At 40.5% G+C, this 15651-nt stretch overlaps 1 protein-coding gene and 3 long non-coding RNA genes across 5 annotated transcripts; 1 reads left to right on the top strand and 3 right to left on the bottom strand.

Moving 5' to 3' along the window:
- Window positions 1-863: 863 nt before the first annotated feature.
- LOC115570006 (uncharacterized) lies at window positions 864-2779 on the bottom strand. The gene is made up of 5 exons (XR_003981666.1): window positions 2754-2779; window positions 2336-2423; window positions 2161-2225; window positions 1877-2029; window positions 864-973 (listed from the first exon to the last, which is right to left on the bottom strand). It is a non-coding gene; the product is annotated as an uncharacterized LOC115570006 (long non-coding RNA).
- Window positions 2780-2813: 34 nt separating this feature from the next.
- LOC115570021 (uncharacterized) lies at window positions 2814-4435 on the bottom strand. The gene is made up of 3 exons (XR_003981680.1): window positions 4339-4435; window positions 3657-3750; window positions 2814-2837 (listed from the first exon to the last, which is right to left on the bottom strand). It is a non-coding gene; the product is annotated as an uncharacterized LOC115570021 (long non-coding RNA).
- Window positions 4436-5717: 1282 nt separating this feature from the next.
- On the bottom strand, window positions 5718-8866 carry LOC115569976 (checkpoint protein HUS1-like). The gene is made up of 6 exons (XM_030398231.1): window positions 8689-8866; window positions 8262-8369; window positions 8050-8124; window positions 7554-7653; window positions 6539-6673; window positions 5718-6130 (listed from the first exon to the last, which is right to left on the bottom strand). Exons 2-6 carry the CDS (start codon window positions 8274-8276, stop codon window positions 6048-6050), a joined length of 408 nt encoding a protein of 135 aa, XP_030254091.1. The 5' UTR covers window positions 8277-8369; window positions 8689-8866; the 3' UTR covers window positions 5718-6047.
- A 2988-nt stretch (window positions 8867-11854) lies between these two features.
- Window positions 11855-13079, top strand: LOC115570002 (uncharacterized). Of its 2 annotated transcripts, XR_003981662.1 has the most exons (3): window positions 11855-11973; window positions 12048-12113; window positions 12579-13079. It is a non-coding gene; the product is annotated as an uncharacterized LOC115570002 (long non-coding RNA). The 2 variants fall into 2 exon arrangements; XR_003981661.1 differs by having other exon boundaries at window positions 11855-12113.
- Window positions 13080-15651: the final 2572 nt, after the last annotated feature.

The following is a 15651-nucleotide window of genomic DNA, read 5'->3' on the forward strand; positions in this document are numbered from 1 at the left end:
AACATGAAACACTGAATCTTCATGAGGTTAGCTTAAAGTGGAAACCATCTCTGATGACTGTTTCTGTCTGACGGTCCAGGTTCATTACTGGATTACTTCATGAACTCTACTGAGGTCCTTCATGACCTCTGATGCCTTTCTTTACTGTTCTCCTCTAGTGTTGCAGCACTGACGAGTCCACAGTGCAGCATTTGGAAATAGAAGTAGACTGAGAGTCGTTCCAACAAGGTGAACAAAGTGAGACCAGCTGATCACGTCACGTCACATTCTTCCAATTACAACTTGATTCACATCGCTCCAATAATTCAAGTTGAGAGATTTAATAGTTTTGAATCAGGACCTTCAGATTGTACGTTTACTTGAGTACATATGTTCAAATAAACACATGTACATGTGAATGCACATGTACTGTGATGTACATATTCAATGCTAACATGATTTAGTTTTCCGTCTCATCTTTCTTTAGTTCTATTTGTATGTACTTTTTCTATTTCATTTTTTATTTCCAGTCTCATTAACATGTTTAATAATCTCTTTATACATTTTCTGTGTGAAACATGGAGGCAACAGCTGCATTTCATTGTGCAATTCTGTAATGTTGCATGACAATAAATCTGAACCTTGAACCTGCACTTGGTTCACGTTGCAAGTTAAACACAAGTTGTGCCAAATTTAGTATCTACTGCTGTTATTTCAGTGTGTCAGACACATATTAAATCAACATTTAGGTAAATATAAGGAGTCGGGAACGGATCAGGGTTTAAACTGATTCATCAGGACATCTGTACTGACTGATTAATAAAGACACTGTTGTCATTACAAAATCAAATGTCTATCATACAAAAAACATTTAGAAGCTGAATCATTTTCAGGTCAGTTATCAGGAGAGACAGTCTCTTACTTTGTGTCTGAGGGTCCAGGTTCATTATTCTTCAGAGACAGACAGCTCGAAACTGGAGACTCTGCTCTCTGTCTGTGGAAACAACAGAAGATATTTTACATATAGCACTTTCAGATGTACAGAGGTAACATTAACATGACACATCATTGTGTTCATTTCTCCATCTGCATGTTCTCAACATTTTATCTACAGCTGGAAACATTTTCTTAAGAGTCAAGCGTTTCTACATGTAGACTACATGACTGAGGTTGATTTGATGCTCAACCAACAGAAAGAAGGGGAACAGCACTGATCCATATTTCAATGGATCCATATCATCTCAAATAAAGCTGATCAAACTCGTGACACGTTCTTTTCTCAGCTATGTTTTGTCCTCCTCACCCTGATAGTATTAAAGTTCTTCTCGTGTATTGAGGAGCTGCAGAGTTTAACCAAACTTGTCAAACTGTAACCTGAACTATATATTTACTGCCACTAGACAACTTCACTGAAACACTTTCAATCTACTCTGATCCACAACATCTGTCTGCTCTGAGCTCAGCCACCATCTATCTGTCTTTTTTCTCATTCAACAACACATTTTAACACGGTCCTATCCCTCAAAGGAGCCACGCTGCTTTTATAACCATAGAAGCAAAGCTGGAGGATGACAATTGACTCCCAGGTACTAGTGTAGTCAAAAATCACTGTTCCACTTTAGCAACAGCTTCAATCCTTTACGTTTGGGCACAAAGTTATGTACATTATCAAACAATATGCGGTCAAGAGTGTTGCTGATCAGCAGTCAGGAAATGACTTAAGTAATAAGTAACTGCTGCTGTTATTCCAGTGTGTCAGATACATTTTCATATATTTAATCAATATTTAGTTAATAAAAGGAATAAATATTGGTAAATATTTAGGAAAGTGTTGTAAAGTAGATGATCAGAAATGTGCTAGTTTTCAGGTCAACATACAGTAAAAACTGTCTCTTACTTCCTATCAGAGGGTTCATTACTGAAGACTGGAGGATCCCTTTTGGACCGGTCACTCTTCAGAGACAGACGGCTCGATCCTGGAGACTCTGATCGATCCTCTTCTTCCTCCAAATCACTCATCTTATCAAGTCTGAGAGGTCAACCAGTAACACTAGAGACACACACACACACACAGTATAATGAAGTCGGTACATGTTTTTTGGAATATATCTCAGTTTGATCAAATCCATGTACATTCTCTAAATCAGAATGATGAATGTGACTCAAAGACTGAAGACTGACTCCAGTTTTTGACTGCAGCTGCTCTCCATTCTGACTGTCATCTTTAAGGGAATCTAGAGGAAATGCTGTGGAAAGAAAGATCAGTTTCATCACGCACATTTTCAACACGGTAGCTAACAAACATCCAAACAAAACACACCAACTGGTTTCTGTAAATGAGTGTGTTCATCCAAACCTGTAACTCTGTTAGTTTCTCATATTTTCCTTCCCTCCTTTATGTTATCCTCCTGTCGTTGTCGTCTGTCTTCCTTCTACTTCCTCAACTGTCGACAGTACGCACAGCAGTGTCAACAATTCATGCCTAACCCACTCAGCATTCAAATCTACCTAGCGACAGTCAGCCGCTCCAAAAACTACAGACAGAAATAGTTTTGATAATCGACATTTAAACTTTCTTCCAACTTTACATCACTTACAGCTCAATATGCGAGTGGGAATTCAATTTAAGAGCTTTCTTGTCTTAAGTTTTCTGACTGCCCTGAACGCCCTGATAGATCAGATAACAACCAGGATATCTGCACGTCTACAGTCCACAAGGAGACTGAAGTGGCCCTCTGACAGAGAAAATATAATAACAACAATGTAAAACTTACACAGTGTCCTGATGGTCCTCAACCTGGACCTTCACAGTCCAAATTCAACAAAGCAATTGTCAAAAATCCCGTACTGTCTCAAGTCTGTGGACAGAACCAAGTGCTCAGAAATCGCTTCTACAAAATGGAGTCATTCCGATCAGGTGATCAAAGTAAATGTTTAACATAGAAAAAGTCCAAAGTGCATTTTATAAGGACATTTAATTGTATATGACATTAGTTTATGACTTTATGTCTTTAAGTTTGTTTCTGCCCAGAACTGGGAACCATACAAATCTAATTAATCTGCTGAGCCCAGAGCTCCCCAAACTAAACTTGTTAGACTTCATATTAGTGCTTCTTCAATCAGCTCCAAGTCAGACTTTATAAACTCTTTAAAATAACTGACCTCAACACTGGGCAGCATTTCTGTGAGTTCCACTCTTTCAGTCCTGACATGTACAACTGTGTAACTACAACAGAAGCCTTCAACTAAATTAATTTACAAAACAATACAAACACTTCACATTAAAACGTACGCAGTGTGTGTCTATCAACTTATTTTTAAAATGCATTTTGTTCTTCCTCATGAACAGTGACAGATGTAAAGTGGAAGTAGTATTCTTTAGGGGAGGATCAGAAGATTAAGTACAGTAAGTTCTAATTCTTTTGTTCAGTTTTACAATAACACGACCTGTTGAGATAAAACAGTAAAATTAACTAATTTAAAATGTGACAACAATTAAATCTGTCCATTGCTTTGTTATAGATGAGGTGTTTTACAATGAAAGGTATATGAAATATAATCATCTTAAATAACTAATACATTTTATGGAAGGAAGCAGAGTCGGTGTTTGTATACTCCATCTGTGTTTCATGTATTTCATATGTCATAGATGCTGACAGGCTTCACAAATGACACACCTGTTCATCCTCGCTCGTAGCTCCCTCGGCACGCCTCCTCTCTCCTCTCTTCAAGATGTCTTTTAGGGATTGAGACATGCAAACAGGATGACATCTGAGAAAGAAGAGGAGGAGGAACACAATTGAGAAGTGAGAGAAACCCAATGAAATAATAATGATAATGTCAAACTTATGGAGTTACTTCTCCAGCAGCTACAATCACACTTCCTGACAAACTCCAGAATAAAAGCATCACATCTTTTGTAATAATACATAACAGTCTTAGCTGTGCGTTAGTATTGATACACAAACTATATATTGGTAATTATCTGTAGGTTCTAGATGCAGAGCTATAGCCAAGATTATAGAATTACTGAGGAGCTCCAAATTCACCCAAATTATCCAAAAGAGGGTTCTTATTCACCAGCTGTGTGAAGACTGAGTGGAGGCTATTAAAGAGGCTGTAAAACTGACAAATACAAATTGGAAAAAAGACTTGATGAAGTACATTTTTAACTGTGTTACATAAACACTCATAAAAACATTATAAAATAGTTTGGTGCCGACCTGTATACTGAACATATGAGGAGTAGTTAACGTTTATAATCATCAGAGAACGTTACAGATGTTGTTTTTGGTTCCTCTCTGTTCCCTGAATATATCCGTACGTGTGTGAATGTGTAAATGAGACACATTAACTTACAGCACTTTGTAGAAGGAGCTTTATAAAGTTCACTCCATTGACTTGTATCACTTCACGGGGCGGAGTTGCCACATCCAAGATGGCGGCGACGTCGACGTATCGCAGCAACGGGCCAACCTGCTCAGTGAGGCGTCTGTGTGTTTATATGTGTTTATGGTGATGACGAGGTCAATAACAGCAGACAGTCTCGTGTTTATTCCTTAAGTCGACACGGAAATAACTGAATAACAGTAAAATAATAAAATGTTGTATGAGCACTCACCCTGCGTCAGGTCCCTCGGCTCTGTCCAACAAAATTAAATCTGTTTTTACTTTCAGTTTCGGTATTCCCGCCCAGTTTTCACACAACACCTCCGTCATCACCGATCACGTGACTGTGTCTGTGTGTTTGCTGCTGACACAGATCAGCTTTTAATCAGAGCAGAAGTTCTGTATTGATCCAAACAGCAGACGGAGCTGCAGCAGAGAAGAGAGGAGGAATATATTATCAGTATATGAACCTTTTCATGTCTCTCAGAGACCACAGACCTTTTTAGTTTTGGTATTTCACAGAGGTGATCCTCAGAGAGCAACACTTCTGTTATTTACCTTCAACAACTACAGGTTGTTTTATTTTTAAATAACAAAAAGTATAAATATCAGTGATATTGACCTGTATTACTTGGTGTCTGATCGAAACTACATTTTGTTTCATCCTCCACCCACCAGGTGACAGTAATATTTGTAATTTTATGATCCCTTCCAACAATGTTTTATTATTTGGGACAAATAATTTATGCTTAAACTTTAAAAAACTCAAGTTGGGGTCCCCGAGGGTTGCTGCGACAACTTATTTTGGAATTCTTCTGTGTTACCTCGCAATACTTTTATCCTTCCGTTTCTTCTAAACCGCGTTATTATGGATCAAGCAACAAACCAACTGCCAGAAAACCACAAATATGAAAAAAACCTTTTACCCAGTGAAATAAAAGCATCATCGTATGGAAGGGTCATAATTTGTCTCAATTTCCCTACTTCATCTATAAACACCTGCAGGTATTTAATAACGATGAAACTCACAGCAGATACATTTATACTGTGATCACCTGACCAGAACAAACCAATAAAGCGCTGATGTCACTTCCTGTTTGTTGACCTCAGGTGTTTCCTTATGATTCATTATTAGGATCCAGGCTCCAACATGTCCTGATCATTATTAAGCACCATGCAGTTTAAACTAGACTGTGTTTTTACTTCTTTAATGTCCAATTAAAGGGTCAGTTCACACAAATTACCCTGCACACATCACTGTGTTTTTGGAGGCTTTGAGCAGCACAGATGAAATTGAACTCACATCCTCTGTGTTGAGTGGACATGACACCAAAACAATAGAACCAAACTAAACGCCAGCAACACTTTTAATGCAACAAAACATTCTCACATAAATAACATACAAAATGTTCCAAATGATACGTTTCCTCGTCTTCCTCTGTGATAAATGAACATTTACCACCGTGTCCTTATTAATACCAAATGTCTGTGGGTCAAGTCTTCCTCAGTCGTCCTCAGTCTCATTAAAACGTGAGACGGACCATCCAGTTTTGTCTCGTGGGTTCTGTGCCGGACAACAATCTCTGCCATGTGGAGAAACGCCTGAAACACGTTCACACGCACGTTTTCAGTTCCCAAAACTGAGAGAGAAGAAACATGTCATGCTGTCTGCAGAGCGTCTACGCCACCGCGGGGATAAAATACTGCAGCGACACGTCTTCATGCAGCAGAATCAGGTGGACGACCCTTTCATGGATGATATCTGTGGGGACGAGAGGACGGCGTCAAATCCTCAAGTGGAGGAAAAAGTACAACTAACTAAACATGAAACTGGATTAAAATATGTGAAGTTGTTGCACATCGTCTGCACACAAAGGACACATTTAATTTCAATGTAATTAAATGATTTCACTGAGATTCCAAACAACAGAAGTCAGCTTTAAGAAAACAGTCTAGATTCATCACAGGTTATTTTTTATATCTCATGTAAAGCATCTCTTCCAGCTGCTGTTAATCCAGTTGAGGAGACACTGTATTGAACTCCTGTGATGCTTCATGTCAGCACTGATATCATGATTTATGAATAACTCCACTGTTACTGCAGACACATGACAAGATGACAGTTATTTAGCCTGCAGTGCACCTGGACGAGCAGCTGTGGGTGACTTACTGCACATGGCCTTGCTGGGGTTGACCTGCTGTCCCATGAGGAACTGCTGCAGCTTCCTGATGTCCACCCGGGCCTGGGCCATGTCCTCAGGGTCCCTGCTCTGAGACGGACCGCCATCCTGGGAGGCGTCATCACCTGCAGAGAGGGACGGAGGGAGATGAGGACAAAAGGAGAGAGGACGAAGAAACCAGTGTGAGCTCGTCCGTCAGCTGAGAGAGAGAGTTTTCTAGCACATTTAACCTGCTGATACTTAAATACAAAGTGAGGTCATCATCACACAAGACTGATCAGACCAACAACAGCCTCCTCGTTCATCTCAGGGAAGCTCTGCAGACTGAGGGATCAGAAAACACTGCCCGAGGAATTAAACATACAGGACAACAAAACTTTCATATCAGAGCTCATGATAGTCCATCGAGCTCCGGTCCGGTCTGCGTCTGCTGTGACACGTCAGGAGACAAAAGACCCACTCGAATGTTTCAAATCAAATATTTAACATTTTTAGTTTACAGGAGTGTCGATGAAACTCATGTTCCTAACAAAGCATTTTAAAACTTTCAAGACTGTTTGAACCCTGTAGACGAGCAGAAACGCCCCCAAAATTATACAAATATAGTAGTAGAAGAAGTAGAAGAAGAAATTCATATAAACGTTACTGAGCAAATAAAAGTTAAACGAAGCAGCTTTGTGGCGCTCGACTTAGGAACTACAATGCTATGAATTCAATGCTAATGTTTAGCAGTTAGTACTGTCTTAATGTAGCATGTTAGCATTTTAGAATTTGCCATTTTCTCCCAGGTCATAAATCAAAATAATGAACACAATAAAATCATATACGTCATGACGGTGATAAAAGGACAAAGAGGATAGTCGAAGTCTTCATTAGAATGTTTTCTCTGGACAACATGGACGTCTTAATGAAATGTCACGGTGAAGTAGAGCGTGACGTGAGCGGATCATCCTCTGACGACCACGACGACTGTGTGTTAAAAACAGGAACAGGAACAGTTTTTACCCCACGGAGGGTTTCCCAGGTCTTTGAAGTGAGTGGTGACAGAGACCAGGTCTGTCTCGATCTTCAGGTTCATCTCTCCATTCAGGTTGGCCTCCATCACCTGACACACACACACACACACACACACACACACACACACACACACATACACACACACACACACACACAGAAATACTCAGTTTGACTTTGAGATGAGAGGCAGTCGATCTGGTCAGGAGGATCAGCGAGTTCACAGAAAAACACTGAGCAGCAATCGGAAATTTAAAACCACTCCAACTTCATCTGAGGAAGAAATGCTGTCAGATAAAATGCAGGAAATACAAAAAGATAAACCGACTTCACTAACATCCATTAAACTCCTCTGGTGAATTCTTTTTTAGTCTTGTTCACCACATTCTGTGATTTCAGTGTCCAGACTCTATATTTTAGGTGATGTTGACATTTTTCTTTAATTTAAATTCAGATCAGAATTGAGTGAAGTTTAATGTGATCGTACCAGGAAGTTGGAGAGGTTCTTCATTCTGTCCACGACGTTCTTCATCGTCTTCAGAGGAGGCAGGTAGATGCTGACCTGTGAGGACACACGTGTGAGCAGATGTCTTTCATGGCGGCTCACCTGGTTTCACTTGTTTTTGTCTAAAGGTGTGAGAACAGATCACATCTCCACTGACTGGTTGAATATTAACACTTCATAGCGACGTCACTTACATCGAAGTCTGGCATGCTCGGCTCTTTGAACTCGTGCCAGAGTCTCCGGGGGATGACGTCAACCGGGACGTCGTGGGTGACGACTCTGCTGATGCTGGACAGGGTGGGCTGGACAGGACAGAAGGAGGACGTCACTCAGTCAGCTGTCTCAGAGCCTCAGAGGACTTCACACCGTGTGCAGTGTAAAATGAACTGTTTCTGTCTACTTTCAGGCAAGAATTAAATTTTAATTTTGTACATAATCTAAGTATAAAGAAAGAAATCTGTCTGTCTGTCTGTTATGCTCAAAGCTCAAGAACTGCTCAACTGTTTTACTTCACACTTGTTTGTTTCTGAGGACCAGAAGAAGTTAAATGTTGAATTTGGTGAAAAAAAGCAGCACATTCAACATAAATGTAAAAACATGAAATTAAAACAGATACTTTACCTCTGATGCAGCGTTCTGTCTGTCGTCACCAGTCTGGTCTCACTACATTTTTCTGTAAATTAATATCAGTTATCTACTTGATTACTAATAACAAACAAAAAACACATCAGTCGACCCGTAGAGGGAACATCAAATCCAGCTCATTTTTAGTGATTTGTCTTTTACAGAACCTGTTTTTCTGTAGAAAAAATTCAAAAACACAATACATACGAGATAAAAAACAAACAGACACACAAACAAAACTAAATAAATTGAGACGCCGACATCGTCTCTCTGAACCAGTTCCAGATCAGCGGACAGAGAACACCGAGCAGAGTGACGCCTCACCATCTGGACTGACAAATCATTTCTGATACTTTGGAGATTTTATTGATTCATTTTAGGACAAAGACTTTCTTCAATTTGTTTTTTTGTAATTGTTTCTGTTACCTACAAATAAATATTGTTATAGAAAAGAATCCAGAAACTGATGAAAATGAGCAAAACTTTGATCTTCTTATGTCAGAAATAAAACCTGAATCCAGAGAAGTGATTAAACAAACGGACGTCGTTTAAACACGCAGAACATTTATAATAATATAGATGGAGGCGATTTACATCACATGAGATTTGAATAGTAAGATTAAATATAAAACATAAATTTTATATTTCTTAAACACTGATAATGACACTCAAGGTAACAGTTAGTACATGTTTCTTACTTCATGTCTAAAGGAAGTGAAAATGTTCTGATGTTCAGTGTGTGAGCAAAGTTTAAGACTGAACTGACTTTACAACTAAATCTACAGATATTACAGCAAATAAAAGCAACTCTGATCAATATGTCTTTTTTTAACAACGGATAAAATGACCATGTGAAAGTTAAAGTTTGTTTAAGGCGACAGATTCACAATGATGACCAGACTCTTTGGATTCTTTAGGTCACTTTGTGCCTCAACAGTCTGGTCGGATCCACTCAACAAAGAAGACTTTAAAGCTGTCAGATACAGAACCTGCTCTGATAACAAACATACTTGGGTTCGGAGTCAGAAGCGTGTTTCAGTTTGGAGACTTCAGTGAAGTTCTGATTAAATCCAAACTCTTTTCTCCCCTTAAACTATTTTCTGTTCAGTTCTGAGAGAATCTGGTGTTGGTGGTCAGAACCAGAACTGCTTTTTCACATCAACTTCAAAAATATAATGTGGAAATAAACTGCAATTCACCATCATTCCACATGGTGGAGCTGCAACTGACAGCAAAAACAAATATCCAATTAAATATGTTGAAATATGAAATATGTTGTTGTTGAGGCATTTTGTGTTCAGAATATGTGAGAGAATAAAAGAATAAAGGTCCAGGTCCAGGTGGAGGTCCAGGTGGAGGTCCAGGTGGAGGTCCAGGTGGAGGTCCAGGTCCAGGTGGAGGAGGTGTCTGAGTGTGGAGCAGAAGGAGTGGAGGAGTGTCAGTGTGTCTGCAGAGACTGGGTAGAAGGACAGAGCAGCAGCAGAGCAGTCCAGATACACTGATGATACTCTGTCACATCCAGAGGAACACAGGGATGATGCTGGACTGGACATTGTGTGTGACAGTGGAGCTGATCTCAGAGCAGTTCACACTGCAGCACTGACATGTCATCTCCACTTGTTGTGATTGGTCCGTCAGTCACTGCTGGATGAAGCTCTCCTCTCCACTCCACCTCCCAGTAACACGGCCCAGTCAGAGCCTCTCCATCCACCAGTTGATGGTGCTGCTTCAACCTCTCTGGATCATCAGGACACAGCTGATCCTCTCAACACCTCCACCTTTCTCACCACTCTGACAGAGATCACCAGCTGATGAGAGAAGCAGAGAGACAGCAGAAGTGATAAATGAGTGTTTCCAGAGACTCCCTCCATCAGCTGTCAGTCAGTGATATAAAGACCAGCAGGACTTCAGTCCTGTTCAGACCACAAGTGGAGCGGCTGTGTAGCGTAGCCAGCTTCCTTTCAGCTTCATGTTAACGTGTTGGAGTGAAGCTCACAGACCTGCAGACACTTTGGACATCAAGTCTGTTTACTCTGCAGGTTTCACTGAAGGACACAGTGGAAATAAACTGCTGACAGTCCCTGAACGCATCATTACTGCAGGAACACAGATACTCACAGCTCACTTTAATGATGATTTACTGCTGTTAAAAACCAGAGTCTCACTCACATTTAAACATTTCATCTACTTTGGAAACATTACATGACAAATATGTAAATATGGAGTCTGTTATAAAATATTTGGACAAATCAAATGACACATGGGCAGATATAAATATAACGGTAAAGTAGGGCTGCGTGGTATACGCGGTATTTGCGGCAGAACATTTGGCCCACGGTAGAGATTTGCACAGTACCCTACCGTCCTACCGTCGATGACGTCATCGCACCTGCCTCAGAGTGAAAATGGCTGCAAGCACAGAGACAGCTGAGAAGCAGGAGCTGGTAAAAAAAACGGTGCCACGTCAGTAATTTGGATTTAAAAAGTCACATGTGGAGCAGAAAAAAGTTATTTGCAAGATGTGTGGAGTAACTGTGACCGCCAACAAAGGTAACACGAGCAATTTGTTTCCCCATCTGAAGTCGAAGCATGTGCTCGAGTATGCAGAGAGCCAGAGGCTGCGCTTGGCTCAAACGCCTGCCAACACAGGGGGAAACAAAAACGTTGCGCCCACTACCCAACAGCAGCCCTCCATTGCGGCAGCTTTTTCCAAGAGTATTCCGTATGACAGAAAGAGCAAGCGATGGAATCACATAACAAGAGCCATCACAACACACTTGTGCAAAGATATGGTCCCTTTCCAAACAGTGGAGCGCAGCGGGTTTAAAGACATGGTTAAAACCCTTGATCCACGATACGAACCTCCAAGCCGCAAGTATTTTACAGAGAAAGAAATGCCCAAACTGTATGGCCAGCTCCAAGAGAGAGTTGAGAATGACCTCTGTGAATTAAAATACTACGCAACTACTACAGACTTGTGGTCGAGCACCATGGAGCCTTATATCAGCCTCACGATTCATTATATTACTGATGAGTGGAAATTGGCCAGCAGGTGCTTGCAGACTTCGTATTTCCCTGATGACCGCACGGGTGAGTGTAACCCGGGTGGGAAAACCCTTATTTATTTATAATATTTTCCCTTATAAAGTAAGATGTCATGTGATTGCACCGTACGTCATCACGTCACGTCATTAGAGCGCGACCAGTCGCGGTAACATGACCCGGCTGTGGCTTGCTGCCAGCAGTAGCGAGAGGAGCAGGCAGGGGAAATGTTTGCTGCAGGTACGTCGTATCATCGTTCATTTAATTCAACATCAGCCATTCCAGATCTAAATGCAATAACTGTTGAAACATAGGAGCCGACTACCAGAGCCGCTGAACCTCAGAATTGGAGCCGTATGCTGATTTAATCACGGACTTTGGTGAGTCGTGCTAACGCTATTCATTTGAATGGCGTTGGCTTAGCCTAGCCGCTACCTGTTGATTGTCGGAGCGGTTAAGTGTCTTGTATGCCTAGTTCTCTGAATGTGTCCTGCCACATGAAGTGTTAGAAGTGTGACGTGATTTTATGATTGTGTGTATTATCTTTGTGGCAAGAATTGAATGTACTGAAGCTGGTACTGCTATGCATTTTGGTCTGGATGCTTGGTCTGGATGCTTGTCTTGGTGATACTGACGTACTGTGATGAATATTTTGATATAACAAATATTATGTTAATGATTTATATCGATTTATATATATCATGCTGTGATTATATTGTACAATATTGGAATTATTGAATTTGAGATGCTGCTATTTATTTAATGCAGCCTGTGTTAATTGGTTGTAGTATTTCTTGAATGTTGTGTGCACACTAGATATTTAATTGGACCTGTTTTCCATACAGGCCAGGTTGATGGCGAGCTGAGAATTAGCCTGGGCACCAAGCCTGAAGACTGTGTCTCGAGAAAAGCCAACAGAACCCCCACTGCTCTGGTCAGGCTGGTAGGAGGCTCCTTTAGGCAGCCGCTCCCTTTTCCTAATTGTTTGGCCCCTCGCAACTCACTAACGGCCCCTACACACAGCACACACACTCACCTTCCAACCCTTGGACTTTTCCCCTTCCCCACTGGACACTAATCCGTTGGGCCGTTGCATTGCGGTAGAGTTTGAACTCTGTTCTTTGGCATTTGGGCCTGGTTAGTACTTGGATGGGAGACTGCCTGGGAATACCAGGTGCTCATGAATTATATGTGCGCTGTGAGTCCTCCGATGTTTACTGACGAAATTAATTGTACATACTGATGTTTTTTTCGAATGGCCATTTGTATTTGCATTCCATATTTCTATTGTTATTCTATTTAATGTTATTGGTATTCCACTATTATAATATATGGTGTCACTAAAATCTTACTGTGTTCCGTGTCTCACTCTCCGCTCCAAGAGCTGAATCTAGTTTTCTGATCCTAGCCCAGATAATAATGTTGTGGCTATCTGTTAGTACATAAACTGTGCATTAATAGGGTAGCATACATGCTACATGAGGCAATAGCAGATGGATTAAAGGACGCGCTGGAGTCATGGGGCCTCAGGGAAGAATCCCAAGTGTGTATTACCACCGACAACGGCACAAATGTGGTGAAGGCAGTGACGCTGAATGACTGGAGAAGACTGCAGTGCTTCAGGCACAGGCTGCATCTCGCCATTGGTAGGTTAAAAGTGTAACATTATACACTATAATTTGCATTTCCAAAATGTGTGTGTGTGTGTGTTTATCAGCCTCCTAGGGTGATTCACATTACTTAATTACAGGACAATTCTTTGTACCTGCTTTTAGTGATGTTTAAAGAAATGGAATTACCAGTACATATACCCTGATAATATGGACACTGATAGAGATCATTTTAAGTTTCATACCTCCATGGTGTAAAATTATTCTGATTCATTTATTTAATCTGTTATCAGATAACTGTATAGTAATTTTATGTTTTGTTGGAGGAGATGTCTGATGCTCTGTGGATTAAACTAAAGTAATAACTTTTATCTTTGTTAACACAGAGAAGTGTGGAAAAGAAAGCGAGAATTGGCCGCTGCCCAGGCTGACCTACACCTGCCTCCTCACAGGCTCATCACTGAAACACCAACAAGGTGGGGGTCACGACAACAGATGATACAGCGGGTTCTTGAACAGGAGAAGGCCATATCACAGGTCCTGGAAGCAGATAAAAAGACCAGACATCTGGTACCTGTTTGGCAGGACATTGATGTTTGGGAAGACCCTCAGCCCTCTAATGGAGTTCACCGATGCACTGTCTGGGGAGGAGTATGTCAGTGTATCATACCTCAAACCTGTACTTCATCTGCTGAACAATACAGTTCTTGCTCACTCTGAGGATGACACAGACCTGACAAAACACATGAAGACGGCCATCCTCCAGTATCTTAATGATAAGTACTCTGACCCTGCTACCAATGACCTGCTGGACATGGCCTTCTTTGCTGATCCACGCTTTAAAGACTCCTACATAGCTGAAGACAGAAAGGACTACATCAAGTCCAGAGCAGCAGCAGAAATTCAAGCACTGCGTGTGATGCAAGCTGAAGCTGTACCTGCCACAGAGTCACCCCCACGAACAAGCACTGCAGCTGCTGGTGGAGTCGTGGGGAGAGAGGCTAAGAAGGTGAAACGAAGTCTGGGCAGTTTTTTCAAAAAAGCATCCACTCAGCCTGGCCCAGCTGCTCTCTCTGACAGAGATGCCATTGAAGTTGAGATAAAAAGCTACCTGCAGTCACTGGAGGTTGATGGAGAAGCTAACCCATTAGAGTGGTGGAGGCTGCACCAGACATATTTTCCAAGGTTGGCACTGGTGGCAGGAATGCAAAGATATTTCTTTGCATTCCTGCCACCAGTGCCCCATCAGAGAGGGTATTTAGCAATGGTGGCAACATTGTCACATGCCACAGGTCTGCATTAAAGCCAGAGACTGTGGACAAGCTTGTGTTCCTGGCTAACAACCTATAAGAGGATGTGAACTTGGGAAGCAAGTGAACTGGAGACTGGAGTAAACACTAAAGTTCAGTGTTCAGTTCAGCTGTGTTTGCAGCTTGTGAGTTTAATTTGAAATATGCTGCTTTTTGTTGTTTTGTTTTTTTAACTGAAAAGATGCTAAGTGTACTAAGTGTTTCTCTCTTAAAAAATATATTGTTCAGTGACATTTGCACTACAGAACAAAAGCCTGTTCTGTGTACTTGAAGTAGTGTTATTTAGAATTTTATTTTTGTGTTCTTTAAGATGTGGAAAATTTGTTTGTTAACTTTTTACAGAAAAAAACCTTATTGTTGGCAAACAAAGTTCAGTGTTTGCAGCTTGATTCTAATTTGAAATATGCTGCTTTTTGTTTGTTTTTTACAGAAAATATGCTAAGTTTACTATGTGTTTCTCTTTTAAAATATCTGCAGCTGCAACTTGAGAAATCAATGTTCAGTGACACTATTGCACACCAGAACAAAAGCCTGTTCTGTGTACTTGAAGTAGTGTTATTTAGAATATCTTTTTTATTTTTGTGTTCTTTAAAATGTGGAAAATTTAATGTTTGGTAACTGTTGCACTATTTTGGATTACAGAACCTTTCACTGTTTTGGCCATTTGCCTTATAGAAAACCTCTCTTACTTGAAGTACTGTTTACAATATCCACTTATTTTTTGTATTATTGACAAATTTTGTACCTCTGAGGTACTATCCTTAATTCTGTTCTTACTTATCTTCTTCTGCACAATAAATGCTCTAAAAATTACATTATATCTTTGCTTTTTTTGTTGTTGTTGTTTTTTAAAATCAACTTAGCTTTGCTAAGGGACTTCGAAACCCATTCAGAAACACTTATGTTATCATTTTTACACTTAAATATATACCGTGATATATACCGTTACTGTGAAGAGATTTCAATTTATACCGTGATATGAATTTAAGGTCATACCG

This window comes from Sparus aurata, chromosome 19 (genome assembly GCF_900880675.1).
Source record: "Sparus aurata chromosome 19, fSpaAur1.1, whole genome shotgun sequence".
Classification (NCBI taxonomy): Eukaryota; Metazoa; Chordata; class Actinopteri; order Spariformes; family Sparidae; genus Sparus; species Sparus aurata.

Excerpts from the sequence above, each read along its gene's own strand:
- LOC115569976 (XM_030398231.1), bottom strand. Across the intron at positions 7,654-8,049 it reads AGAACCTCTCCAACTTCCTG|GTGATGGAGGCCAACCTGAA; the intron begins GTACGATCACAT and ends TGTGTGTGTCAG. Across the intron at positions 6,131-6,538 it reads CCCCAGCAAGGCCATGTGCA|ATATCATCCATGAAAGGGTC; the intron begins GTAAGTCACCCA and ends TCGTCCCCACAG.